Here is a 27,990-nt window from a genome sequence, read left to right as displayed (position 1 = left end):
GGACCTGATGGCTTGCATCCTGGGGTCTTAAGAAAAGTAGCGGCAGGGATAGTGGATGCATTGGTTGTAATTTACCAAAATTCCCTGGATTTTAGGGAGGTCCCAGCAGATTGCAAAACTGCAAATGTAATGTCCCTATTTAAAAAAGGAGGCAGACAAAAAGCAGAAAACTATAGATCAGTTAGCCGAACATCTGTGGTTTGGAAAATATTGGAGTCCATTATTAAAGTAGCAGGACATTTCGAAAAACATAATTCTGTCAGGCAGAGTCAGCATGGATTTATGAAGGAGAAGTCATGTTCGACAAATTTGCTGGAATTCTTTGATGATGTAATGAACAGGGTGGTTAAAGGGGAACCAGTGGATGTGGTGTATTTGGACATCCAGAGGGCATTTGACAAGGTGCCACATAAAAGGTTACTGCACAAGATAAAAGTTCACGGGGTTGGGAGTAATATATTAGCATGGATAGAGGATTGGCTAACAAACAAAACAGAGTCGTGATAAATGGTTCATTCTCAAGTTGGCAATCAGTAACTAGTGGGGTGCCGCAGGGATCAGTGCTGGGACCCCAACTATTTACAATCTATATTAACGACTTGGATGAAGGGACTGAGTGTAACATAGCCAAGCCTGCTGATGATACAAAGATGGGAGGAAAAGCAATGTATGAGGAGGACACACAAAATCTGCAAAAGGACATAGACAGGCTAAGTGAGTGGGCAAACATTTGGCAGATGGAGTATAATGTTGGAAAGTGTGAGATTATGCACTTTGGCAGAAAAATCAAAGAGCAAGTTATTATTTAAATGGAGAAAAATTGCAAAGTGCTGCAGTAGAGTGGGACCTGGGGGTCCTGGTGCATGAAACACAAAAGGATAGTATGCACTTAGAGCAAGTGATCAGGAAGGCCAATGGAATCTTGGCCATTATTGCAAAGGGGATGGAGTATAAAAGCAGGGAAGTCTTGCTTCGGTTATACAGGATATTGGTGAGGCCACACCTGGAATACTGCGTACAGTTTTGGTTTCTATATTTAAGAGAGGATATACTTGCTTTGGAGGCAGTTCAGAGAAGGTTCACTAGGTTGATTCTGGAGTTGAGGGGGTTGACTTAGGAAAGTTTGAGTAGGTTTGGGCCTTTACTCATTGGAATTCAGAAGAATGAGAGGTGATCTTATTGAAACATATAAGATTATGAGGGGGCTTGACAAGGTGGATGCAGAGAGGATGTTTCCACTGATAGGGGAAACTAGAACTAGGGGGCATAACCTTAGAATAAGGGGCTGCCCATTTAAAACTGAGATGAGGAATTTCTTCTCTCCGAGGGTTGTAAATCTGTGTAATTTGCTGCCTCAGAGAACTGTGGAAGCTGGGACATTGAATAAATTTAAGACAGAGATAGACAGTTTCTTAACTGAAGGGAATAAGGGGTTGTGAGGAGCGGGCAGGGAAATGGACCCAAGTCCATGATTGGATCCGCCATTATCGTACTAAATGGCGGAGCAGGCTCGAGGGGCCGTATGGCCCACTCCTGTTGCTATTTCTTATGTTCTTATGTATGTGCTTCAGCAAATTTTCAATGGGAACAAAAAGAACATCTGTGATGGTAAATGAATCGTCGACAAAGTCAAAGACTCATTAACTTTATGCAATGAATATCTGCCCCATGTAGATTGAGACTGTTTCTGATTTGATCCCTGGCTAGCAGTTTACAGATGGGATGGTGATAGGCTTAATTCAGTTAGCCTTAAGACCCTGTTTTAAGGAGGGGAATATTGATCATGATTTCTGCTCCTTATTAACTAGAGGCATTTTCTGGAAGTTAATGTATGTCCTTGCCAACTGAGAACAGGATCAGGCATGAATGTGACTTCCCCCATAGTTAAATAGCACAGAACACTTAGAGGCTCACACATGGAAAATGGCAATTTTGGCAAAGCCTTGGAGGATGGTCTGCGCTTGTGGAATTGCACCCAGCAAGGACTCGATTCCTTCGGGGTGGGGTGAGGCAGGGAGGGGGTTTGAAATGGGTAAGAAAGGAAAATTTAAAAGAATCCTTGATTTTCAATGCTGTGAAGTGGCTAGGATTAGTATGTACTCTACTAATTTTGTTCATAGGACTCCTTGGATGTAATTGTGATTGCCAAATTAATATTTCAGGTTAAATCCATATTCTAAAGTAGCCTTGTTCTTGAGTACTCATCTGACAAATACACACATTATCACTAAATTACATTTTTAAAGCTGACCATGATGTGGCTGGCTTTCTGATTGGACTTTACTGATACTGCTTGGTGTAGAAACATAATGGCCTGTTTCTGAATTTTGGTTCACAGCACCTCTGATTGCTCCTGGTGAACATCAGAGGGTGTACTGAGAGCTGAGGTTCAGGGATGCCTCTGTGCCTGAGCCTTAATGTTGAAAACATTATAGCTTGATTGCCAGCCACTACCTTGTAAGACTGAATATTTTTAAATTATGTCACACTGGTGTTTTTGATAGATACGCACAGTAAGATTTTACTTTTTGAGTATTTCTTTTAATGTGAACCAAAGAGAAATACAGCAGCAGAGAACTGGTGTAGAGGTAAGTAAACAGTTTCTTCTTGCTCCTAATGTATTTATAAAACATCTTTGGGTTTTCCTTGATTTTATTTGCCAAAATGTTTTCATGCTCTCTCTTTGCTTTTCTAATTTCTTTTTTAATTTCACCCCTACACTTTCTATACTCTAGGGTTTCTGTAGTATTGAGCCCTCGGTTTCTGTCATAAGCCTCCCTTTTTTTCTTTCTTCTACCCTATATGCCCCTTGACATCCTCTAGATTTGTTAGTCCCACCCTTTTTCTTTAAGGGAACACACTTGCTCTGAACCCTCAGGACCTCCTCCTTGAATGCCTCCCACTGCTCTGACATTGATTTATCTTCCAGTAGCGGTTTCCAATCCACTTTGGCTAAATCACATCTCAGCTTAGTAAAATTGGCTTTCTGCCAGTTGAGAACTTTTATTCCTGGTCTATCTTTGTCCTTTTCCATAACCACCCTAAATCTAACTGAATTATGGTCACTAGCACCAAATGCTCTGCCACTGATACCCCTTCCACCTGCCCAGCTTTATTCCCTAAAACTAAGTCCAGAACCGCCCCCTCCCTTGTTGGGCTTGCTACATACTGGCTAAAAAAGTTCTCCTGAATGCATTTTAGGAATTCTGCACCCTCTATCTTTCACACAACTTCTATCCCAGTTAACATTAGGGTAGTTGAAATACCCTGCTATTACTGCCCTATAGTTTTTGCACTTCTGAGAAATTTGTCTATACATTTGTTCCTCTATCTCCCTCTTGACTGTTTGGGGGTCTATAGTACACTTCCTGCAGTGTGATCGCCCCTTTTTTGTCCTTCAATTCAACTCATATGGCCTCATTTGATGAACATATCATCCCATCTCACAGCTCTAATTGTTTCTTTAATTAATACTGCTACACCCCCCCCCCCTTTTTTAACCCCTCGTTTGAAAACCCTGTAACCAGGAATGTTGAGCTGCCATACCTGCCCTTCTTTCAATCTTGTCTCAATAATAGCTATAACGTACTCCCAAGTGTCTATCTGTGCTCTCAGCTCATCTGCCTTATCCCCTCGACTCCTTGCATTGAAGTATATACCATTTAGCACTGCCAAACTCCCTTGTCAATTTTCTCTGTTTTCTCTGCCTTTCAAATTCACTTTCTAATTTTCTGCTTTCCAATCCCAGCTTTGCGTCTGCCTCTTCTGAATCTACTCTCAGGTTCCCATCCCCCTTGCCAAGACAATTTAAACCCTCCCCAAAAGCACTAGCAAACCCCACCGCAAGGATATTGGTCCCGGCTCTATTGAGGTGTAACCTATCTGGCTTGTACAGGTCCCACCTCCCCCAGAAACTGTCCCAATGCCTCAGGAATCTAAAGCCCTCCCTCCTGCATCATCTCTCCAGCCACGCATCCATCTGCTCTATCCTCATATTTCTGTATTCACTGGCATGTGGCACCAAGAGTAATCCAGAGATTACTACCTTTTGAGGTCCTGCTTTTTAATCTCCTAGCTCCATAAAATCTGCCTGCAGGACCTCGTCCCTCTTTCTACCTATGTAATTGGTGCCGACATGGACCACGACCTCTGGCTGTTCACACTCCTCCCTCAGAATGCCCTGCTGCTGCTCAGTGACATTCTTGACCCTGGCACCAGGGAGCAACATACCATCCTGGAGTCACGTCTGCGGCTGCAGAAACTCCTGTCTGCTCCCCTAATTATTGAATCCCCTACTACTCTTGCTCTACCACTCTTCTTCCTCCCCCCGCCCCCCCCCCCCCCCCTGTTCAGCTGAGACACCAGTAGTGGTGTGAACTTGGCTCTGGCTGCACTCCCCAGAGGAACCATTGCCTCCACCAGTACTCGGAACAGAATACTGGTTGGAGAGCGAGATGCACTCGGGACTCATGCACTACCTGCCTGATCCTCCTCTTCTGTCTGTCACTCATTCCTTCTCTGCCTGCACACTCTTAAGTTGCAGGGAGACCACCTCCTGACACATGCTATCCATGACATTCTCAGCCTCGCGGATGTACTCCAGTGACTCCAGCTGCTGCTCAAGCCCCAAAACACGGATCTCGAGCCACCATAGCTAGCAACACTTCCCACACACGTGGTCGTGCAGGCCACGAGAAGCGTCCATGACAACCCACATGGCACAGGATGTGAATTCCACAGCACTGAGCTGCCCTGCCATGCCTCTACTTAATAGATTAAGAACTAACAAGAGAAATAAACTTAAAACTTATTTTAAAAAAACACTCACCAGCTACTCACCAATCAGTTCCTTCCCTTGTGCCGACGTCACTTTTTTTACTCTGACTTTACTCTTTTTCGAATTTTGCCTCCCTGGTATCGCTGCCGCTCCCACATAGGTTTGCCTCCTCTGGCATCGGGCTTCCTCTGCCGCGCTTCTTTTATCGCCGCTCCGTCTTCTCTCTGGTCCCGCTGCCGCTCCCACATAGCTCCGCCTTCTCAGGTTAATGTGGTTTATTTACTCACCGAGATAGCACAGGATCTTAAAATTGCCTTTGAAGGGTTTGTATTGTGAGGACATATTTGAAATTTCAAATCAACAAAGAGTACTCTCTGTTAATAGCTGTAATGAATCTTCCCCAGTATTTTACCCAGGTATAGCATCTAGCTAAGCCTTCTCCTTCAGTCACCTCTCTGTTTCTTAATCCAGAATATCCTCTGGCTCAATAGCTACTTTAATAAAGTATTCCATACTCTAATAGCCATCTGTGTGAAAACATTTCTTTGATTGTTAATTCTTCATTCTTCTCGTGAGGATTATGAGTTCGTTCCCAAAATATTGCTCATGAAAGTTTTTCATTATCTTTAATCTTGAAAATCTCTCTTGCTTCCCCCCCCCCCCCCTTTAATTGTATATCTTTAAATTAAACAAGGCCTACATTTTGAAGCCTTTTGTCATAACTCTTAACTGCTCATTTCTGGTAATTAATGAATTTTTGGTATTAATGGTACAATGAATAGTATATTAACATTTAATTTCATCCTTGCAGTAAAATTCTGAATAGATTTTCAGTACAATCTCCAACTCTTGCACTGTCCCCGCTTATTGCAGACAGCTGCCTATCGGGCAAATGGCGCTAACCATTTGCCATCACCATAGGCGTCACATACAAAGGTGCGGCTTGAAATGTATTAAGTGCGTCGACTATTTCAGCCAGTTTAAGCAGAATAATTCTTTGCCTCCGCTGTTCGCACCTCGTTAAAATGCAATTACCATTAAGTAATGCAATTACCTGGTTCTTGGTGACCCTTTCAAGATTACATTATTTAAGTATGAGAAGAAAATGACTGCTCATTTATAATGACTGCATAATTGGAACTGCTTGTACTCTTTCAAATATGCAACAGCAGCATCGCCACCTCCAGTCCACCTGAGAACTCTAGGACAGCTGCAGTCCTTCTTGCCAACCTGTTGAGCTCCTCGTCATTGCAGGGGATGATGCACAACATCTTGTTGTACGCGTTGCCCGTCAGGTACTCGAGAACCTTTCTCTCACGGGTTTTGGAAGGAGGCGAGTACTCTTGAATCAAAGTACTCTTGAAAAATTTCCCGGCGTATAGTGTCAAATCACATTGACACCAGCACGCCCACTAAAGGGCCTGTATTTTATGTTTTTTGATGTTTTTACCAATACCTGGACAGCCTCCCATCTTCCACCCTCCGTAAATTGAGCTCATCCAAAACACTCCTGCCCATATCCTAACTCGCACCATCACCCCTCTGCTAACCGACCTACATTGACTGTTGGTCCACCAACGCTTCAAATTTAAAATTTTCATCCTTGTGTTGAAATCCGTCCATGGCCTTGCCACTCCCAATCTTTGTAACTTCCTACGGCTCCACAACCCTCCAACAACTCTTTGTTCCTCCAATTCTGACCTCTTGTCCATCTCAGACTTTCTTCGCCTCACTTTTGGCGATCGTGCCATCAGCTGTCTAGGCCCTAAACTCTGAAACTCCATCCCGAAACTTCTCCACCTCTTTCTCCTTTTAAGACGCTACTTTAAACCTAACCCTTTGACCAGGATGTCGGGCAACTGAGAACCTTTCTTGCATGGTCCTTTGGCTGTCAATTTCTTTGTTTGATTATATGTCTGAAGCGCCTTGGGAGGTTTTACTTCGTAAAGGCACTATATAAAAGCAAGTTGTTGTAGTATTCTTCAAGAATAATTTTAGCATAAAACAGAATGGCGACTCTTAGTGGTTGGTTAATGAGGCTGAGTAAAATGAGATTTAAAATACTTTTATTTTTAAAGTAATTACAAGGGTGGCAATTTTCGTATTCTATGTATAACCACAAAAATATTATTTTGTTTGACAGCCGATTTCAGCAGAAGGTATAGCTATTGCACTGAACACCCGAAAACTGTGGAGCATTCACCTTCAAATGCAAGCAAAGTTTCTGCAAGAAATAGTACGTTCCAGCTTTGGATCCACCTGCCATCCTCTGCAACAGATACTCAGACGTGTGTGTATACAACTGTGTGATCTGGCTTCTCCCACAGCTCTCCTTATCCTGAGGACTGTATTAGATCTAATTATAGAAGAATTGAGCAGGTAATAATTTTTTTTGTGCTCCAGGCAGTTTTGCAGTTTTACCTGGTTTAATGTGCTGTCACTTTTCAGGGTTTGCTTTCTGGAAGTTGCTCAGGAATTTTTTTATAGTATTAACAAGTTTTAAAACCAGCAAGTTTGATTTGCAAGACAAAATAGAGCATGTAAACAATTCAATAATTTTTATATGACCAGCATAATTCTATTTGTTTGAACAGGGAGCCTTTTTTTATACAAATAAGTAATTCTTGTTGTATTACTCAAATAATTTCTATCTTAGTTCTTTAGAAGGGAAAGAGAAGCCCCTCACTGCCCACACTGCACGCCTGCTTGCACTGCTGGATTCTTTAGCTTCACATGGAGCTTGCAAGGCTGCCCTGCTGCATCTTTTAAGTGGAACCAGCAAAGGTGATGAAAGATTTGCAGAGATATTTCAAGCGATGCTGGAATTGCTACGGACAGTGGCCGACAATGTACATCACCAGCATTGTGCTGAATATGTTGCTTCTTTTGTGCAGTCCCTGTGTGACCAGGTAATTTTTCATTTTAAAAAAACTGTTGTCTCATCTCCCTTTTAGATTAATCTTATTCATTTACAGAAACCAAATCCTTCTCTCAATGTTTGCAAAAATGCCCAGTTGCCATGAAACTAATACAGACATTTACCTTCATGTAGCTGAGCCTGCGATAGTGACACGGCAGTATTCGCAACTGCTGACAGAACCAAATACCAGACACATATCCTTGTAAAAGGGCTTTTGTATTCTGTGTTTCCCATTGAATCACCTAGTAGCATAAAAGAGAGTTTAAAAAGTGACTTGTGAATAGTGGGCTAGCTTCTTTTCATTAAACTTGTTACTCTTTATTTGATGTATAGATTTAATTTAACAATGATGTGGGTGTGGTATTCCTAAGAGCAGCCTCTTTGGTAGGGGCAAACTCGTTCTCGTGAAGTGAGTACAAATATTTCTGGTCTGGAATTTTGCAGGGTAAATATTTCCCAAAGGTAAAAGCTAGACAGTTTCTTTCACTGACATATTGGTTTGAAACTGCATTTCTATAAACAGAACACACTTATTCTGACTACCTGCAAGTCAAAAATGTAATGCAGAAGAGAATTTCAAATGCTGATTTACACATCCATATCGGTTCTAATCTAGTGAAAACAGCTGAATATCATTGTTCACAAGATAGCTCTCCAAGCATAGTAAAATCTCTACAACAGCTGAAGGGAAAGGCAGTATCTATTGTAATAAAAATGTTTATTTTTAATAATATACAGTAAAATATACATGGCTCTGGTACCCAGGGGAGCACATAATGCCGACAGGAGATCTATTGTTGCCGGGTTTCAAATAAGAAAATTGAGATTTGGGAACTGATGAGATTAAATGATTACGTTTTTTTTTAAAGCCAGCAGAATTTCTGGTGCTTGTAATAGCCGTTCAGCCTTACATAAGAACATAAGAAATAGGAGCAGGAGTAGGCCATACGACCCCTTGAGCCTACTCCGCCATTTAATATGATCATGGCTGATCCGATCATGGACTCGGGTCCGCTCCCCATAACCCCTTATTCCCTTATCAGTTAAGAAACTGTCTATCTCTGTCTTAAATTTATTCAATGTCCTGGCTTCCACAGATTTACAACCCTCTGAGAAGAAATTTCTCCTCATCTCAGTTTTAAATGGGCGGCTCCTTATTCTAAGATTATACCCTCTAGTTCCAGTCTCCCCCATCAGTGGAAACATTCTCTCTGCATTCACCTTGTCAAACCTCCTCATAATCTTACACGTTTTGATAAGATCACCTCAGTCTGCTGAATTCCAATGAGTAGAGACCCAACCTACTCAACCTTTCCTCATAGTTCAACCCCCATATCTCCGGAATCAACCTAGTGAACCTTCTCTGAGCTGCCTCCAAAGCAAGTATATCCTTTCGTAAATGTGGAAACCAAAACTGTACGCAGTATTCCAGGTGTGGCCTCACAAATACCCTGCATAACCGTAGCAAGACTTCCCTGCTTTTATACACCATCCCCTTTGCAATGAAGGCAAAGATTCCATTGGCCTTCCTGATCACTTGCTGTACCTGCATACTAACCTTTTGTTTCATGCACCAGGACCCCCAGGTCCCGCTGTACTGCAGCACTTTGCAATTTCTCTCCATTTAAATAATAACTTGCTCTTTGATTTTTTTTCTGCCAAAATGCATAATCTCTCACTTTCCAACATTGTACTCCATCTGCCAAATTTTTGCCCACTCACTTAGCCTGTCTATGTCCTTTTGCAGATTTTTTGTGTCCTCCTCACACATTGCTTTTCCTCCCATCTTTGTATTGTCAGCAAACTTAGCTACATTACACTCGGTCCCTTCTTCCAAGACGTTAATATAGATTGTAAATAGTTGAGGTCCCAGCACACCAACTGCGGCACCTCACGAGTTACTGATTGCCATCCCGAGAATGAACCATTTATCCTGACTCTCTGTTTTCTCTTTGTTAGCCAATCCTCTATCCATGCTAATATATTACTCCCAACCCCGTGAATTTTTATCTTGTGCAGTAACCTTTTATGTGGCACCTTGTCAAATGCCTTCTGGGAGTCCAAATCACCACCTCCACTGGTTCCCCTTTATCCACCCTGTTCGTTACATCCTCAAAGAATTCCAGCAAATTTGTCAAACATGACTTCCCCTTCATAAATCCAAGCTGACTCTGCCTGACCGAATTATGCTTTTCCAAATGTCCTGCTACTACTACTTTAATAATGGACTCTGTCAGCTTTACATAAAATTGTTCATAATTTCTTAGTTGTGCAAATCCAAAAACAAGGTGTTCTGATTGGAAAAGACTCACTTCAAAAATACATTTTTATCTTTGATCAGCTGCTATTCTTCTGATCAAGGGTCAGTTCTCCATGGTTCTGAATACTGGTCCCTTGCAACAAAAACTCTTCGAAGTTCAGTTCTAGCTTCGAAAAATAAGAATTGTTCTTTTTAAATTTCAGTAATTCACCTTTTAAGAATATAAATTTGGTCATTTCTTCAGTTGTGATTGTTAGTTCATGCTCCAATGTGGAGGATTAATAGATTATTTTCACTTGAGTGTGACATTCTAAATTATGATCTGTAATGCAAGTTCAAACAAAGACCAGCCTATGGTGTTGTCATACCGGTTCCTTTTTCCCTTTTGCAGGACATTTCGCTGATTTTGAATAATTCAACTGAGGGATCCGGTTCTGATCTGGAACAGCTGTCCAATTCCCTGCCAAATGGAGAACTTTTGTCACCAATATGTGATAGTTTCTTGCAAGCACTAGCTAACAGTGAGACCACTTACACCACAGTACTTACCTGTCTCAGGACCATGATGTTTTTAACAGAACACGAATATGGGTTTTTCTATTTGAAGAGGTAACGATATTAGAAACACTTTCTAAGTTTTTACTTGAAACCTTTTTAGACTACTGAATAGGAGAATGAAATGCTGGGGATTTGATCTGAGTAAGCAACCATCAAAATGAGGAATTTTGTTCAGATTGAAAGAATCAATAATTTAGCACTAAAATGATAATCTGCTGATCTTGTGGAGAATAATCCCACATTATCCTATATTCCTCTGTGCCTATACTATCCAAATACTTCAACACACCAGTCTAAATTCAAGGTTAGGTCAAGGGATAGATTTCACGAGTATACTTAATGATTCTATTATAGTTTTAGGTAGTGATCCCATCCCAGATACCTTGTAGAATGCTTTTGGGACAATTTGAAATCTGTCTAAGGTTTGTGCAATTCTAGACTACAAATGGACAGTTTGTAAGGAGCAGTCTAAATGCCAAATTAGCTCATGGAGCAGGTTGAGGCTTTGTTATGGCAATGAACTTTGTTGCTTGAAGACAGAACATTCATTGTACAGTTTGAAAGACTGCAAAATTCATTTCGAGAGATTGGCGAAATAGAAAATTATTCGAATCAATGTTCCCCATAATTTGTTTTGGCTCCTTTTTAAGGGGCTGCGTGGTCCATTCACAGGTTTGCGCATGCATGAACTTTAACATTGCAAAAGCCAGTCCCGGGTTGCACAGGACCGGCAGAGATGGGGAACGTTGATTAGAATATTCTTTAGACAAACGAGTATTTTCTAACATTACAGAAACTGGTTACAAAATTGTCCATTACCTTGAAAGTTACGGCTTAATTTGTAATTGCTGGCATGGTTTTTGGTATGGCTGTTCCATTGTCGGTTATGTACTTCTGTGGCCGAGAAGCTCCTCCCGGAATCACAATGCGGATTTCGTCCCCTACGGGGCACAACAGACATGATCTTTGCAGTGCGCCAGTTGCAGGAAAAATGCAGGGAGCAGCGCCAGCCCTTATACATGGCCTTTTTCGATCTTACAAAAGCCTTTGACACTGTCAACCGTGAGGGTCTATGGAGCGTTCTCCTCTGTTTCGGATGCCCCCAACATCATTCGCCTGCTTCACGATGGCATGCAGGCCGTGATCCTTACCGACGAATCCATTACAGACCCAATCCACTTCCGGACCAGGGTCAAACAGGACTGCGTTATTGTTCCAACCCTCTTCTCAATCTTCCTCGCCGCCATGCTCCACCTCACAATCAACAAGCTCCCCGCTGGAGTGGAATTAAACTACAGAACCAGTGGGAAGCTGTTTAACCTACGCCGCCTCCAGGCCAGGTCCAAGATCACCCCAACCTCTGTCGTTGAGCTGTAGTATGCGGACGAAGCCTGCGTCTGTGCACATTCAGAGTTTGAACTCCAGGATATAGTCAATGTATTCACTGAGGCATATGAAAGCATGGGCCTTACGCTTAACATCCGTAAGACAAAGATCCTCCACCAGCCTGTCACCGCCGCACAACACTGCTCTCTTATCATCAAGATCAACGGCGCGGCCCTGGACAACGTGGACCATTTCCCATATCTCGGAAGCCTCTTATCAACAAAGGCAGACATTGATGCAGAGATTCAGCATCGCCTCCAGTGCGCCAGCGCAGCCTTCGGCCGTCTGAGGAAAAGAGTGTTTGAAGACCAGGCCCTCAAATTTACCACCAAACTCATGGTCTACAAGGCTCTTCGAGTCTCAACGCAAAGAGCATGAAGAGGCCAAGCACAGGCAGCGGAAAGAGTGTGCGGCAAAACCAGCCCCACCGACCCCTTCCCTTGACGAATGTCTGTCCCACCTGTAACAGGGTCTGTGGCTCTTGTATCAGACTTTTCAGCCATCAAAGAACTCACTTTTGGAAGCAAGTCCTCCTCGATTCTGAGGGACTGCCGATGATGATGTATTTCTAGGCTCTGCATTTGAACACTTTGCTGAATCATCTGTTACAAAGGTTTTTCCAGGGTCTGGCAGTGTACTTCCAAACATATTCATCATATGGCCTCCCACCAAAACTATGTAATGTTTCCTTTGAATGCACTATATCTGCTATAGTTGATGGCTAATCTCCTTACTCTTCTATTAAGTTAGGGGTTATAGCTCTCTTTTTTCACCCACAGAGTTCTTCTTTCATATTAATGATCTTTTGCACGAATCATGAAAGTCTCTACTTGCTTTTTTGCTTATGATTCCACTCTTTATTCAGATCTCATATTCTTCATACTCATAATTTCTAGTTTTTTCATAGTGCAGTGACTGAAGGCACTACATCTTCAACTCATCCATACTATTCAAAGGGGCAGTGAAAATCCTGTTTATTTCAATTTTTCAAAGACACAGCGTCTTCATATTTCTTGTAAGTCTAACTAACAGCTGACACTTTTTACTTAGATGAACATCTAAGAGTACGTTTATCAATCCACATTCTTGGCATTATTATCTTCTCTGACCTCAAATAGAAACTCCACATCTCCTCCATCATAAATCTTCCTCCAAGAAGCTTATTTTTTCTTTTTTGTTCCAAGCATTTATTTTCCCTTCAAAAACTTTTAATTCTCTCAAGTCTGTCCATAATTTAATACCTCTCCCATATCTGGGAAGGTTTTTCAGAAATCCTGGACAGGATACAAGAAAAACCACGTCGTCTCCTGGTCTCATGTTTAGCTTCTGATCTCCATCTAACTGTTGCAACCACCTTGTCTTCTATTTTACTGCTGCAGTTATGGTCACTGCTTTTCTGAACTTTCCTCGCTTGTTCCTTCTAATTTGATTTCCCTCTGACCTTGTGTACCTGCAAGCACCTATGCTCTTCTGATACCTGGTTACTACTTGTCCTCTGCATTTTTCCCCTCGCTATGAAGGCCAACATGCCATTTGCTTTCTTAACCGCCTGCTGTACCTGCATGCCAACCTTCAATGACTTCAATAAAAGGCACAGGTCAAATGTTACACTCAAACTGCCAAAATGTTAAAATAAGTTCCCATCTTCTCTTCACCTTCCCTTCGAAGAGAAACTCATTCCCAATTCTGTTTTATGAAAGGTACCCCAAAAGTAAATAGGATTACATGAGTAATCCCTTATTCAGCACATGATTTTGTAGAAGCAGTTGTAAGCCACTGGCATAATTCCACGAATTTGAAAAAAACAAATGAATCATCGTTGTTGGCACTAATGTAACAAGAGGTTAGGAAGAAGAAAAACCTGCCATATCTGTTCTGGCCTATTTGTGACTCCAGACCCTCAGCAATGTGGTTGATTCTTAACTGCCCTTTGAAATGGCCTAGCAAACCACTCGATTGTATCAAACCGCTAGAACTGCAGCGGTTCACACCACTTTCTCAAGCACAATTAGGGATGGGCAATAAATGCTGGATGCCCACATCCAGTGAATAAAAAGAAACATCCAATTGATATTTACAAGATTGCGATTTATTTTTTATTAGTTAAGAGTATAAGAGATATATGGAGTTGAGGTACAGATTAATCATGATCTCGATGAATGATGGAAAAGTCTTAATGGGTTGTTCCTATGTTCCTCCCTCTATCAATATCACCCAAAATAGATTCCCATGTCATTTTATCTCATTGATGTTTGTGGGATCTTGCTGTGTGAAAATTGGCTGCCACATTATATGTAAAATAGTTCATTGTCTTTGAAGCGCTTGGGGATAGAAAAGGCGCTGTGTAACTGCAAATTCAATCTTTTCTGTCATTTCCTGTGCTAGGGTACCCAAACTTGTACAGAGGACTCCAACTTTACCCTAACTGAGGTCTTGTGCGAGTTCAGTGTTACCTCCTTGCTTTTATATTCTATGTCTCTTGTTACAAACCAAGTTTGCCATTTTACTATGGCCTTTCATTGTGTGCTACAACCTTTAATGACCTGTGCATCCTTTGCTCCTCTCTTCCTGTTAAAATCTCACTAATTGCGATGTATTTTCACATTGAATTGCCAACTATCTGCTCATCCTGCTCGTCTGCCTACATCCTTTTGCAGTCTTTCACAATTCTTGTTAGTTTTTGCTGTATCTTCAAATCCTTAGCAAATGTTGTCATTGTTCCATGAGCTCTTAAATCAAAATTATTTATGTATATAATAAATAATAATGGCTCCAACCCAGCCTCAGTGGAACCTCTCAACAAACTTTCCAATCCAAGAAACTTCCTTTAACTCGTATTCTTTGCTTTTAGTTCTCCAATTGTCTCTCTATCCATTTGGCCACATTCCCTCCTTTTCTTTGCCGCAAATTTATTAAGTGGTCCCGTATCAAATGCTGTTTGAAAATCCACATAAACGACATCCACTGCATTTCCTGCGTGGTATCTAGTACACTGTCTCCCCAACAAAAGAAGGCATAATGATAGCTGTAACCAAAGGCAATAATTTGAAGCTGGGTCACAAATCTACTGTAAATAATGCAGACTTTTCATCGATGAATGCAACAAAAAGTTAGATTTCAAGGTGTACCCGCAAGTCATGTTTTAGGTTGCATCTATAAGTCGATCTTGAATGTGAAATGATAAATTATGAAAATGTTTGACTTTGAATATGCAATTCGTCTACCTTTTAAAATGTGTTTTTCTTTCTGAATAGTGCTCTGAGACAATACAATAACGCCCTCTATTGTCTGCTGAAACGTGTGGTTCATAATTTCAACAAGGAAATAGCTGAGTTGGCTTCCTCATTGTTAGATTTTCTGCGGCAGATCATAAACACAGACAATTTGGTAAGTGACACAAATATGTTTTGTTTTAAAAACATAACTGTAATTACAACACTTAACACTAAAATTTATATGTGTCTTTATTACTTGTTATAATCTTCACCATTTTTTGGGGAATGATTGTTACGACTCAACCCCTTCGATCTTGATATTTAGTTTGAAATTTGGAAGTCTTCAAACCTTAATAAATCTTTGGAGTTTTGACATTGTTAACATGTTTTTTTACATAACGTGTTAAAATGTCTTGAATCAAATTGTCAGAAATACCATTAAATTATATTTTGGAAGCAAAAACAGTGGGTATTGATTCCCATTGTTACGCCAAAGGTGGGCAGCGGAAACATTACAAGGACACCCTCAAAGCCTCTCTGATAAAGTGCAACATCCCCACTGACACCTGGGAGACCCTAGCGAAAGATCGCCCTAAGTGGAGGAAGCACATCCGGGAGGGCGCTGAGCACCTCGAGTCTTGTTGCCGAGAGCGTGCAGAAATCAAATGCAGGTAGCGGAAAGAGCGCACGGCAAGCCAGTCCCACCCACCCCTTCCCTCAATGACTATCTGCCCCACCTGTGACAGAGTCTGTGGTTCTCATGTTGGGACTGTACAGCCACCTAAGAACTTATGTTAAGAGTGGAAGCAAGTCATCCTCGATTCCAAGGGACTGCCTATGATGATGATGAATGGGTGAAGGGGCGCGGGCCTAGGGGCAGCACTGGCCAGGCCACACTGCGATATGTGTGCGCACTAGGTCCGTGCAGCAGAGCTGGTCTCCAGTCGTCCTGGTTAATCGTTGCCACTGGACCAAGACCTAGCTCTGTCAAGCCCGTGTGGTGGCTGGTGTGCAACGGCCACCCCACATTTAAAAAAAAAAAAAAATCCATGCACCGGCATCTTCCACCCTTCAACATGTAGTTCGGGACCTGGAATATTAGGTCCTTCATTGAAACACCTGTGAACTCATCCCTTTTTGGCGTGGAAGCAAGTCATCCTCGATACAAGTGACCGCCTAAGAAGAGGGTTACACAGAATGTGTGACTTTTTAATCTTTCTCTAGTTTCTCCTCTATCTCCCAATATTGCCTCCATCTTGTCCATGAGACCCACCTCCTGGACCCTCAAACCTATTCCCGCTAAACTGCTGACCACCCAACTTCCTTTCCTGGTGCCCATGCTAGCTGATACTGTTAATGGTTTTCTGTCCTCGGGTATTGTCCCTCTCCCCTTCAAATCTGCTGTCATCATTCCTCTCTCCAAAATAACAAACTTGACCCCTCTGTCCTTGCAAACTATTGCCCCGACTCCAATCTCCCTTTCCTCTCCGAAGTCCTTGAACGTGCTGTCGCTTCCCAAATCCGGGCCCATCTTTCCCGGAACTCCATGTTGGAATCCCGCTAATCAGGTTTTCGCCCCTGCCACAGTACTGAACCGGCTCTTGCCAAAGTCACAAATGACATGCTATGTGACTGTAACCGTGGTAAGCTATCCCTCCTCGTCTTTCTCGACCTGTCTTCAGGCTTTGAGACGGTTGACCACACCACCCTCATCCAGTGCCTCTCCTCTGTTGTCCAGCTGGGTGGGACTGCACTTGCTTGGTTCCATTCTTATCTATCCACCCGTAGCCAGGGAATCACCGACAATGGCTTCTCTTCCCGTTCCCACTCCGTTACCTCTGGTGTCCCACAAGCATCTACCCTTGAGGGGGGGTGGGGGGGCCTCTCCCCCGCCCCCCCCCCCCCCCCCATTTCTCATCTCTATGTTGCCCTTCAGTGACATCATCTGAAAGCATAACATCAGTTTCCACATGTACGCGGACGACACCCCGCTGTCCCTCACCACCACTTTTCTCGAACCTTCCACGAACAGAATTGTCAGACTGCTTGTCCGACTGTACTGGATGAGCAGAAATTTCCTTCACCTAAGTATTGGGAAGATCAAAGCCATTGTCTTTGGTCCCTGCCACTAACTCCGTTCTCTAGCCGACTCCATCTCTCTTCCTGGCAGCTGTCTGGGGCCGAACCAGTCTATTAGCAACCTTGGTCTCGTATTTGACTCCGAGATGAGCTTCTGACCACATCCATGCCATTTCTATGGCAATCTATTTCCATCTTCGTGACATTGCCTGACTCCGCCCCTTCCTCACGTCTTCTGTTGCTGAAACCCTCATCCATGCCTTTGTTACCTCGAGACTTGACTTCCAATGCACTTCTGGCCGGCCTCCCATCTTTCACCCTCCATAAACTGAAACTCGTCCAAAACTCTGCTGCCCATATCCGAACTCGCACCAAATCCCTTTCGTCATCACCCCTGTGCTCGCTAAGCTACATTGTCTCCGGTTAAGCAGCGCCTCAATTTTAATATTCTCATGCTTGTTTTCAAATCCTTCTATGGCCTCGCCCCTCCCTATCTCTGTAACCTCCTCCAGCCCTTTAACCCTCTGAGGACTCTGTGCTCCTCCAATTCTGGCCTCTTGCGCATCCCTGATTTAAATCGTTCTACCATTGGCTGTGTCTTCAACTGCCGAAGCTCTGAAATTCTCTCCCTCAACCTCTCTGCCTCTCTGTCTCTGTTTCCTTCTTTAAGATGCTCCTTAAAACTTAACTTTTTGACCAAGCTGCCTAATGTGGCTCAGTGTCAAAGTTTGTTAATGCTGCTGTGAAGCACCTTGGGAAGTTTTACTACGTTAAAGGTGCTATATAAATGCAAGTTGTTGGAAATTTATTTTGTTTTTAAGAACAGCTCATATTTTGTTTCATTTTGTTGAACCAAATGATTAATAAGATCAAGGTGCTCCTCATTCCCCGATGTCCCAATAACTGCATTTCAGGTGCACTGTTAGAGGTTTTGTTCATAAACTTGTCAGTGTAAACAAATGGGACAAAGTCCTGAATAATTGTGGTGACAATCTGAGTCCAGCATTTTATTTTGAATAATGGGGTGAGTTAAAGGTTTTTTCCGGTTCTCTAATTTGTTTTTTTTCCCCTTGTTATCTTGCTGTGCATTAACATTATGACTTTAGCATTGACATAAAGCTGTTTCACCAGTGAAGAGATGCTAAACTTGTCTAATGTAAATCAGATATCCAGGTCTGAATTAACTCCAAAGTGAGACTCCCTTCTCTCGGGGGTATGACTTCAATCTGGTGTCAGGTCATAAGAATTAATTGGAATAACAGCAAAATATAATTTGATTGAGTAGCTTGTAATTATTACTATTGCACATGATTTAGGGGTGATGAACGTAACTTCTAACACTATTATTTACAATTTGGTGTTGGAATATGCTTCTCAGTTTGAGGTACAAGCACGTTGAGGAGAGTAAAGGGAACATTTCTATACATCTGAGCTGGGAATGTTTAATGCTGCCATGGTGTGTCAAAAGTAGAAAAGTGTTCCATTCCCCAGTACTAACATGCCTCACGTTGATGAGCACAAATATTTGCCAAAGATTAAAATAAAAGCCTGTTCAAATTAAAGTTTAACTGCTGATTAGATGATGCACATGTGTGTGAACTTGTGTGCATGCCTGACTTGTTTAGATAGGCAAATTACTGTACAGTTTAGGCAGGGAGGCAAATTACTGTACAGTTTAGGCAGGGAGGTGTTGCTACAGTTGTACAGGGCCTTGGTGAGGCCACACCTGGAGTATTGTGTACAGTTTTGGTCTCCTAACTTGAGGAAGGACATTCTTGCTATTGAGGGAGTGCAGTGAAGATTCACCAGACTGATTCCCGGGATGGTGGGACTGACCTATCAAGAAAGACTGGATCAACTGGGCTTGTATTCACTGGAGTTCAGAAGAGTGAGAGGGGACCTCATAGAAACGTTTAAAATTCTGACGGGTTTGGACAGGTTGGATGCAGGAAGAATGTTCCCAATGTTGGGGAAGTCCAGAACCAGGGGTCACAGTCTAATGATAGGGGTAAGCCATTTAGGACCGAGATGAGGAGAAACTTCTTCACCCAGAGAGTGGGGAACCTGTGGAATTCTCTACCACAGAAAGTAGTTGAGGCCAATTCACTAAATATATTCAAAAGGGAGTTAGATGAAGTCCTTACTACTCGGGGGATCAAGGGGTATGGCGCGAAAGCAGGAAGGGGGTACTAAAGTTTCATGTTCAGCCATGAACTCATTGAATGGCGGTGCAGGCTAGAAGGGCTGAATGGCCTGCTCCTGCACCTATTTTCTATGTTTCTATGAGAGCCATTTTGCTCCAGCACTTGGAAAATAGCACGACGATAGATATATTTGTTTAAAATAAAATGCAGTACTAGTAAAGGTGGATAGCAATGATTTTCTAGTGCTGCAACAGAAAGCCATTGTAGTATGATCTTGGAATTAATGAACGTTATAAATCTTACAAGTGAATAAACCACTTTTCTGTTTTTATGATTGCAGTTTCATTAAAATCTTTGTAAATGTCACTGTTTTATAAGTTACTTCCCTATACTTACATTAAAGTAGAGCATTTTCTTAACCTCAAGCTTATTTTTTTATTTGCCAAACTGGTCAAAGCAAGATTATCGCCAGTATCCAGAAATGATTTTGAATCGGGTGCTGCGCATAGACACCCATAAAGTGTTGCAAGTGCGTATAATTTAAAGTTTACTCCAGAGAAAGGCCTTTCAATTGTTTCATCCTCGGTGTATTCATCTGAAAAATGCACAGACCATTTTGTAATATTTTTCAAAAGCAGATTGTCATTTGGCCTCCATCTTTAATAATATTCTGAGGTTGATCTGAAAACCATGATGTCTTGGTTTAGCGTCAGCTCTCACCACCCATCCCGTAATCCCAAATCTCTGAAGGATTCCTACAATTCAGTTAGCCTGGCATATATTTAAGGAAATAAGACTGGTGTTTATTTTATGCTTCAGTGATCATAATGATGGCAGTGACCTGTTGTTGTAATTGACTTGAAATAACAACTAAGTTCTAAACCAGCACTGAGTTGGGCAACACTCAAATGGAGCATTATACCTGGAATGTGATGCACACCTCCACTATCCTTTCACATTGTATAAGAAAACTAAGCATTTAATTTGCAAGTGCAATCTAGAAGAAACCTCTTGTGGTTTTGTGTATGACTCTACTTGTCATGACTTGAACAAAATATGTTTTAGCACTAAATCATACATGACAGTGGGTGGTGCTGAGTCATTTGAATCTGTACAACTAATCTAAGATTAATTCTCCTAAAATGTCTAACAAAACTGCCTTTGTAGCTTTTTTAATTATTAGGAAGGAGTTGCTCTAGTGTTTTAACCAAAAGATTGTCTTAGCATGCAGTATTCCATAGTTTATGTTAGGTGAATATAAATGTGCAGATTCAATCAATTATTACAGTTTTTAATTTTTATGGAATTGTTCTCTTTCAATGGACTCACCAGTTTCGATAAGGAAATGAAGTTGCATTTTTGTAAGTGATCTGGCTTTTGCATGACATTTGGCTTGACTTCACTTGCACTATTCTGCTTAGTGAATTAAGTGTAATCGTGATAAAATATGACAGTACAACAAAGAAAGTTATTTGAATAAATGCATTTATGCAGGTGTGGAACTCATCTAAACCTGCACCTTATACAGCAGTAAACAAATTTCTGTCTGCACAGCTCCCACAACTGTCACATTTCTAGACAAGCCAGTTTATCAACTAAGTGTCGCAAGAAATTGATCGTGGACAGTCATTCAGAGGAGTGAAAGCATCTGATCTGTCTAACTAATACTATTCTATTGCAGTATCCATGTTCTGTGATGTTGGTGTTAGTATTAAAAATACATATTGCTAACAATATTGTTAGAGTCAAATAATCTGGGAAAAAGACTTGAATAATTGGGAAATGTTCTCTTGTTTTTTTAAAGTGCAACATTTATCATTGCCGTTGATAATTTTAGTACATTAAATCTATTTTTGGTAACTTCAGATTTAAAGATTGTTGTGTGTAATGATTTATTGTTCTGCAGGCCAGTTGTGGAGATGAAGGTGCTCCTATGGAAGTAGATGGGCTCCAGACTACCCGCTCTTCAGCGCTCAGTGCTGCAGAAGTGAAGCACCTATTAAAGTGGAAGGAATCTCCTGATGATCATTTGCTGTTTGAATTGGATAAGGTTGTAACGGTATGAGTTTTTGCAATAAAAGACGCTATGGAGTGGTTTATAACGATTCAGCCATTTTATGTATATATTTTTCAACAAATCCAATTTCTTTGACAATGAAGCATCTATATATTATAATTCTTTGAATAAGTTGTGCACTGCATTGAAAACTGCTGTGCAAACATTTCTTGAGAATTGGATGTCTCTTGTCTTAGGCTTACCTATGACATTTCCCTGTAACACCATCATAGGAACGTAGGAATTGTTAGATGAATACGTCTTTTTTCATGGATAGGTATCCGTGGGCTGCCAGTACATTTTTTACTTGATACAATATTAGCTTGAGTCAGTGCCTTCAAGAAAGGAGGGAAGCAGGTTGAAAGGGGGGAAATGAACCTTTCTGCTTGTAGATGCAGTAGAAAGTGAATTTCACAATATGCGCAAGATCCTGATCAAGAGGAAAGATTTTTTTTTTATGTCCTCATTGTTGCACTGTCCTTATTGCACTGACCACCTGATGATTTGAGAGATTGTAAGTTCACTTTTTCACTTATATTGAAGATCCCAATTAGAATAACTTTCTGGCACATACATTCATGGCTCAGAACACAGTTGTCTTTTCACTAGCATTCTTCTAATAATCTTTAATGTTACTGTCGTATTATGATCCTCATATGACAGACTTATTAATTATAAATGCATTTTTCAATTTGGAGACATTCTTATTTAGCAAATTAAGTATTTTGTTATTGTTGTATGAAGTTCTGTCGCAGATGACCTAACCGTACATTAACCTTGTGACATCTGAATTTCCTTTGGAAGAAATGTTCCAAAGGACAGGCTCACAGTTGTCATTCTAGTGAGACTTGCCACAAGTTCATTTAGGTTTCTAAAAAATCAGGTAAAATGCAGCCTGTCACATATTTTACGTTATTATCCCTAGATATGCATGGATTCTAAACTTCTATCCATTATATCCATCCCATACTAATTTCTAAATCCTGCATTATTCAAAAATGACATTGGTGATGTGAAAATGCATTGAGCCCAATATTATCCTGTTGCTGGCTGAAAATAGCATTATAAGCATATCATAACCCTTTAGCATGAAAGATGTTTACACTTTACACTTCCCATGTTATCCTGTGTCAGTTTTGAATGCCACAGTTTAAAACTAAATGTATGTTTGGGAATTAAAACATTTCAGCTGATATTTGTAACCTAATAGACTTGAGGATGGTTGAGTTATATTTATAAAAATAAGCAGTTACAGTCGAGAAATGGCCACATTTTCAATTGTATATTGTTTCTGGTAAATATTATGTAAGAGAAATATTCCAGACTAACATTTTTAGTCTATATTGTGTGAATAAATTAGTCTTGATTTTAACATAATTTTATTGCAGTCTTCTAATTCTTATAAGTATATGTGGTAAAAAGGCAGATTTGTTAAAAAAAATCTATTTTTTTTGTGCAGGAGCTGTGTAAAGAGGATGATAGTTTTGATTCCTTATTAGAAAATGTTGTTGGATTGCGACAGATGTTTGAAACAACTCCAGATGTATTGCCAGTCACTGAGCAGGATGTGGAGCCTGTCCTTCCAGCCGCGGAGTCTCTTCCAATCCAGTTTAACAACAGGTATAGAACCTATAATCTTTGAATCTATCACTTTTGCAGATGAAATTTCAGTTGGTCACTTATTGGGACCACCAGTATGTTTTGCATTAAAATCTTGCATCGTTTACAGAAAAATGAAATTTCATTTTTTGCTAGGAATGTCAATACCATGATGGCTTAAAGATAAGCAATTGGGCCCATTTTCTAAAACTGAGAACAAGTTTTGAAACCTAGTTATGTAATACAAAAGGAACATTAAAGGTATTTTCTATGAACCAGTCCCTTGTGAAGCTCTAATTTTATAACCCTGTCCTAGTAGGCCAATTACACTGCATACTGTGTAATTAGAAGCAGTTTTGATAAAATGATTCCACTTGTACAATATAATTCAGGTGTGAAGTCATCTGAATCTCAATGAGGCAAGTAGTGTGAGATGCAGTAGCATAACTTTGGAAAATCCTTCAGATATTTTTGGACCGTTAACTTTTATTTGGAAGTTAATTATCAAAGCCCTATTTAAAAAATCAAATCCTTACGAAGAATTATTTGTAAATTCCTATTGTGTTCTTGTCTTTTTGAAAGCATGGCTTTGGAAAGCCCTTCAGATATTTTTGGACCTTTAATTTTTACTTGGAAGTTAATAATCAAATCTCTATTTTAAAAAGTCAAATCATTGCAAAGAATTATTTGTAAATTCCTGTTGTTGTCTAGTCTTTTTGAAAGTTTGAGTAGTCATTGCGAGTCATTGCTGCTGGCTTGGAGGAGATCTGGAGCTGAAGGGAGTTGAATTAATTTAGTTATGTTTTCAGAATCAATTATTTCACATAATTCAGCTCTCGCACTGTTGGACTCAATAATCATTCCAAACCTGTTACTTTAACCCCAACTATATTCATTGTTTGAACAAAAAATTATTGCAAGAAATCAAGAAAGAAAGAAAGAAACAGAAGTATAAGTTACAGCTCTCTTAGCACACATGGAAGATTTTGCTGCTAATAAAAATATTGTTTCAAGCAGGCTGCTAATTTAAAATTTAAATATTCCAGAAAAGGATCAAATGAACTGGCTTCAATCTGGATAGGCTATACTCGCTGAAGCCGATTGATCCTGGATTCAGGACAGAACAGCTAAATGAAAATGTATTAATCACTGTTTGCCTTTTGGCCATTATTGAAATGCTAGTGTCATCATCAAACGAGGCTGTACATTTAACAAACTAGCCTCATGAAACTGAATTACAAGCCGGTATATAATTCTTCACCATGTTTTTCACTAGCTGCTCCAGCAGGAAAAAAAAAGTTGAATTAGAGTTCGATAAATTGTCATTCTTATTTGAAAGCTAACTATATTATTAAAACTAAAGCGGTATCGGCTTCACAAATTATTCTTGTGGGGAAAAGCTGATTGAAGAGACAAATTTAAAGTAAATCTAAACTTGTTCAAATTACAACTGTGATATTCCCAAATGAATTGGAGTGGCCATAAATTGTTTCCCTCCTGTATGCTTTTTGCATTATATAGCGAAATATAATGCAGTGTCACAAGATTTCATTTAAAAACCATCTTTTACAGGCTTGTAAACCTGTGTTGTGATTCACTAGTATTCCACAATCTTGAAAGTCATATTTAACATAGCACTTGAGTATTTTCATGTTTTGAAAAAGGAATATTCTTTGAAATTTAAATATAAAAGATTTGTTCATCAGCCAGAGTTTGTATTTCTAGACTGGACAGAAAAAACATTGTGGTTTTTATTCTAGGACTGCATATGTGTTGGCAGATGTTCTAGATGACCAGTTAAAGACACTATGGCTTTCCCCATTCCAAACTGAGGAGCTTGAGACAGATTTGGATATGGTAAGTACAAAAATAAAAAGCGTATATAAATTAAATACAATTTTTTATGTAAAAGATTTATAATGGAAGAGAGACAGAGAGAGACAAGAGAATGTACACGCACACATATATACACACTTGACAATGTGAGGGATGCCAGTGCTGAGAAATGGAATGTTTTTCAAATTTCAGCATGTCAGGTTAATAAAGCATAGATTCATTGTAGAATTAAAATTGCTCTCTCCTGACAATGTGCTACAATTCTTCAGAACAGCATCACATCAGTGTTCATTTTTCTATTTCCTTCACCATTTATGCTTTTGACGGTTCTAAGTGAGACTGCCAGCTTATGGGCAAGTTTGTGCTTTACATTTGTGCCTAGTATGAACTAGACTATCTGGCAAAATGTATTTATTTAACTTGCTGAGGTCAAACCCTTCCATGTCTCATGCGCTAATGAGTACTGGAATAGGAGGATAAAGCAGATGACTGCATGGCTGGAGAGATGGTGCAGGAGGGAGGGCTTTAGATTCCTGAGGCATTGGGACTGGTTCTGGGGGAGGTGGGACCAGTACAAGCTGGACGGATTGCACCTCAACAGGGCCGGGACCAATATCCTTGTGGGGGTGTTTGCTAGTGCTGTAGGGGAGCATTTAAACAAGCTTGGCAGTGGGGTGGGAACCTGAGCGCAGATTCAGAAGGGAGGGAAGCAAAGCTGGAAATGGAAGACAGAAAATTAGTAAGTGAGTTTGGAAGGCAGAGGAAACAAGTGCTAGAAAATAGACAACAAAGGGGCTTGCCAGTGCTTAATGGTATATACTCCAGTCTAGTGAATAAGATGAGCTGAGGGCACAGATAGACACATGGAAGTATGAGATCATAGCTATTACTGAAACATGGCTGAAAGGAGGGCAGGAATGGCAGCTCAACATTCCTGGTTACAGGGTTTTCAGACGAGATAGAGAGGGGGATAATAAAAAAAAGGGGGATTGCAATATTGGTTAAAGAAACATTTATAGCTGTGAGGAGGGATGATATGTTAGAAAGCTCATCAAATGAGGCCACATGGGTTGAACTGAATAACAAAAAAGGGCAGTCACACTGCTGGGAGTTTGATATAGACCCCCAAACAGTCAGAGCAATAGAAGAACAAGTATGTAGGCAAATTTCTGAGAAGTGCAGAAATAATAGGGCAGTAATAGGTGATTTCAGCTACCCTAATATTAAATAAAAACAGAAAATGCTGGAAGTAGTAGGTCAGGCAGCATCTCTGGAGAGAGAACCAGCATTAATATTTCAGGTCGATGACCCTTTGTCAGAACTGGAAAAAGTTAGATGTAACAGGTTTTTAAGCAAGTGTAGGGGCAAGGAAAGGAGGGAGGGGAGGAAAGAATAACAGGGAAGGTCTGTGATAGGATGGAAGACAGAAATGATTGAGACAAAAGGGATGATGGTGCAAGTTAAGAAACAAAAGGTGAGAAAAAAGAGAGATTAAAAAAAATAGGGGCAGGGGTTATGGTCAGACCATAACCCCTGCCCCTATTTTTTTCCTCTTTTTTTTGTACTAGGTACCTTGCTTTTTGTGGTACATATCAGTGATTTAGACTTCAACATAGGGGGCATGATCAAGAAGTTTGCAGATGATACAAAAATTAGCTGTGTGGTAGATAGTGACGGTAAAAGCTGTACACTGCAGGAATAAATTAATGACTGGGCAGAAAAGTAGCAAATGGAATTCAATCTGGAGAAGTGTGTTATAAAACATTTTGGGAGGGCTAACAAAGTAAGGGAATACATAATAAATGGTTGGATACTGTCAAGTGTGGAGGAACAGAGGGACCTTGGAGTGCATGTCCACAGATCCCTGAAGGTAGCAGGACAGCTAGATAAGGTGGTTAAAAAAGCATACGGGATGCTTTACTTTATTAGCCAAGGCATAGAATATAAGAGCAGCGAAGTTATGCTTGAACTATAAAGCACTAGTTAGAGTACTGCATACAGTTCTGGTCACCGCATTACAGGAAAGATGTGAGTGCACTAGAGAGGGCGCAGACGAGATTGATGAGGATGTTGCCAGGACTGGAGAATTTTAGCTATGAGGAAAGCTTTGATTGGCTGGGTTTGTTTTCTTTGGAACAGAGGAGGGTGCAGGGAGTCTATTGAAGTGTACGCAATTATAAGGAGCCTAGAGTGGATAGGAAGGACCTATTTCCCTTAGCAGAGAGGTCAATAACCAGGAGGCATAGATTTAAAGTAATTGGTAGAAGAGTTAGATGGGAGTGGAGGAGAACATTTTTCACCCAGAGGGTGGTGGGGGTCTGGAAAACACTGCCTGAAAGGGTGGTAGAGGCAGAAACCCCCATCACATTTAAAAAGTACTTGGATATATACTTGAAGTGCTATAATCTGCAAGGCTACGGTCCAAGAGCTGGAAAGTAGGCTTATGCTGGATAGCTCTTTTTTGACCGGCACAGACATGATGGACTCCTTCTATGCTGTAAATTTCTGTGATTTGTCTCTGGTGGATTGAAACTCAGATACTCCAGGAGTAGGTTCTATTTCATGACACCAGCCAGTGTCCCAGTATCATGAAGTCATAGAATGATAGAATGGTTACAGCACAGAAGGAGACCAATCAACCCGTCAAGCCCATGTCAGCTCTCCAAGAGCACTTCAGCTACTCCCACTCCCCCGCTCTTTTCCCGTAGCCCTGCAAATTTTTTTCCTTCAGGTACTTATCCAATTCCTTTCTGAAAGCCACGATTGAATCTGCCTCCACTACCCTTTCAGGCAGTGCATTCCAGATCCTAACCACTCACAGCAAAAAAAAAAGGTTTTTCCTCATGTCGCATTTGGTTCTTCTGCCAATCACTTAAAATCTGTGTCCTCTAGTTTTCGGCCCGCCAACAGGAACAGTTTCTCTCTGTCTAGACACCTCATGATATTGAAACATAGAAAATAGGTGCAGGAGGCCCTTCGAGCCTGCACCACCATTCATACAATCATGGCTGATCATTCACCTCAGTACCCCTTTCCTGCTTTCATAGAAACATAGAAACATAGAAAATAGGTGCAGGAGTAGGCCATTCGGCCCTTCTAGCCTGCACCGCCATTCAATGAGTTCATGGCTGAACATTCAACTTCAGTACCCCATTCCTGC

General features: G+C 40.8%; 1 protein-coding gene across 3 annotated transcripts in view; it reads left to right on the top strand.

Moving 5' to 3' along the window:
* Positions 1 to 27,990, top strand: part of virma (vir like m6A methyltransferase associated) — a 166,271-nt gene that overhangs the window by 77,110 nt on the left and 61,171 nt on the right. For 2 of the 3 annotated variants that reach the window (XM_070894154.1, XM_070894137.1), the window contains exons 14-20: positions 6,921 to 7,156; positions 7,434 to 7,686; positions 10,349 to 10,566; positions 15,156 to 15,288; positions 21,246 to 21,398; positions 22,855 to 23,015; positions 24,755 to 24,851. In XM_070894154.1, coding sequence (XP_070750255.1) covers positions 6,921 to 7,156; positions 7,434 to 7,686; positions 10,349 to 10,566; positions 15,156 to 15,288; positions 21,246 to 21,398; positions 22,855 to 23,015; positions 24,755 to 24,851 — 1,251 coding nt within the window. The remainder of the gene's footprint in view (positions 1 to 6,920; positions 7,157 to 7,433; positions 7,687 to 10,348; positions 10,567 to 15,155; positions 15,289 to 21,245; positions 21,399 to 22,854; positions 23,016 to 24,754; positions 24,852 to 27,990) is intronic. The other variant, XM_070894144.1, reaches the window with a different exon arrangement.

The sequence above is a fragment of the Pristiophorus japonicus genome, chromosome 1 (genome assembly GCF_044704955.1).
Source record: "Pristiophorus japonicus isolate sPriJap1 chromosome 1, sPriJap1.hap1, whole genome shotgun sequence".
Classification (NCBI taxonomy): domain Eukaryota; kingdom Metazoa; phylum Chordata; class Chondrichthyes; family Pristiophoridae; genus Pristiophorus; species Pristiophorus japonicus.
This window is presented reverse-complemented; position numbering and strand designations above follow the sequence as displayed.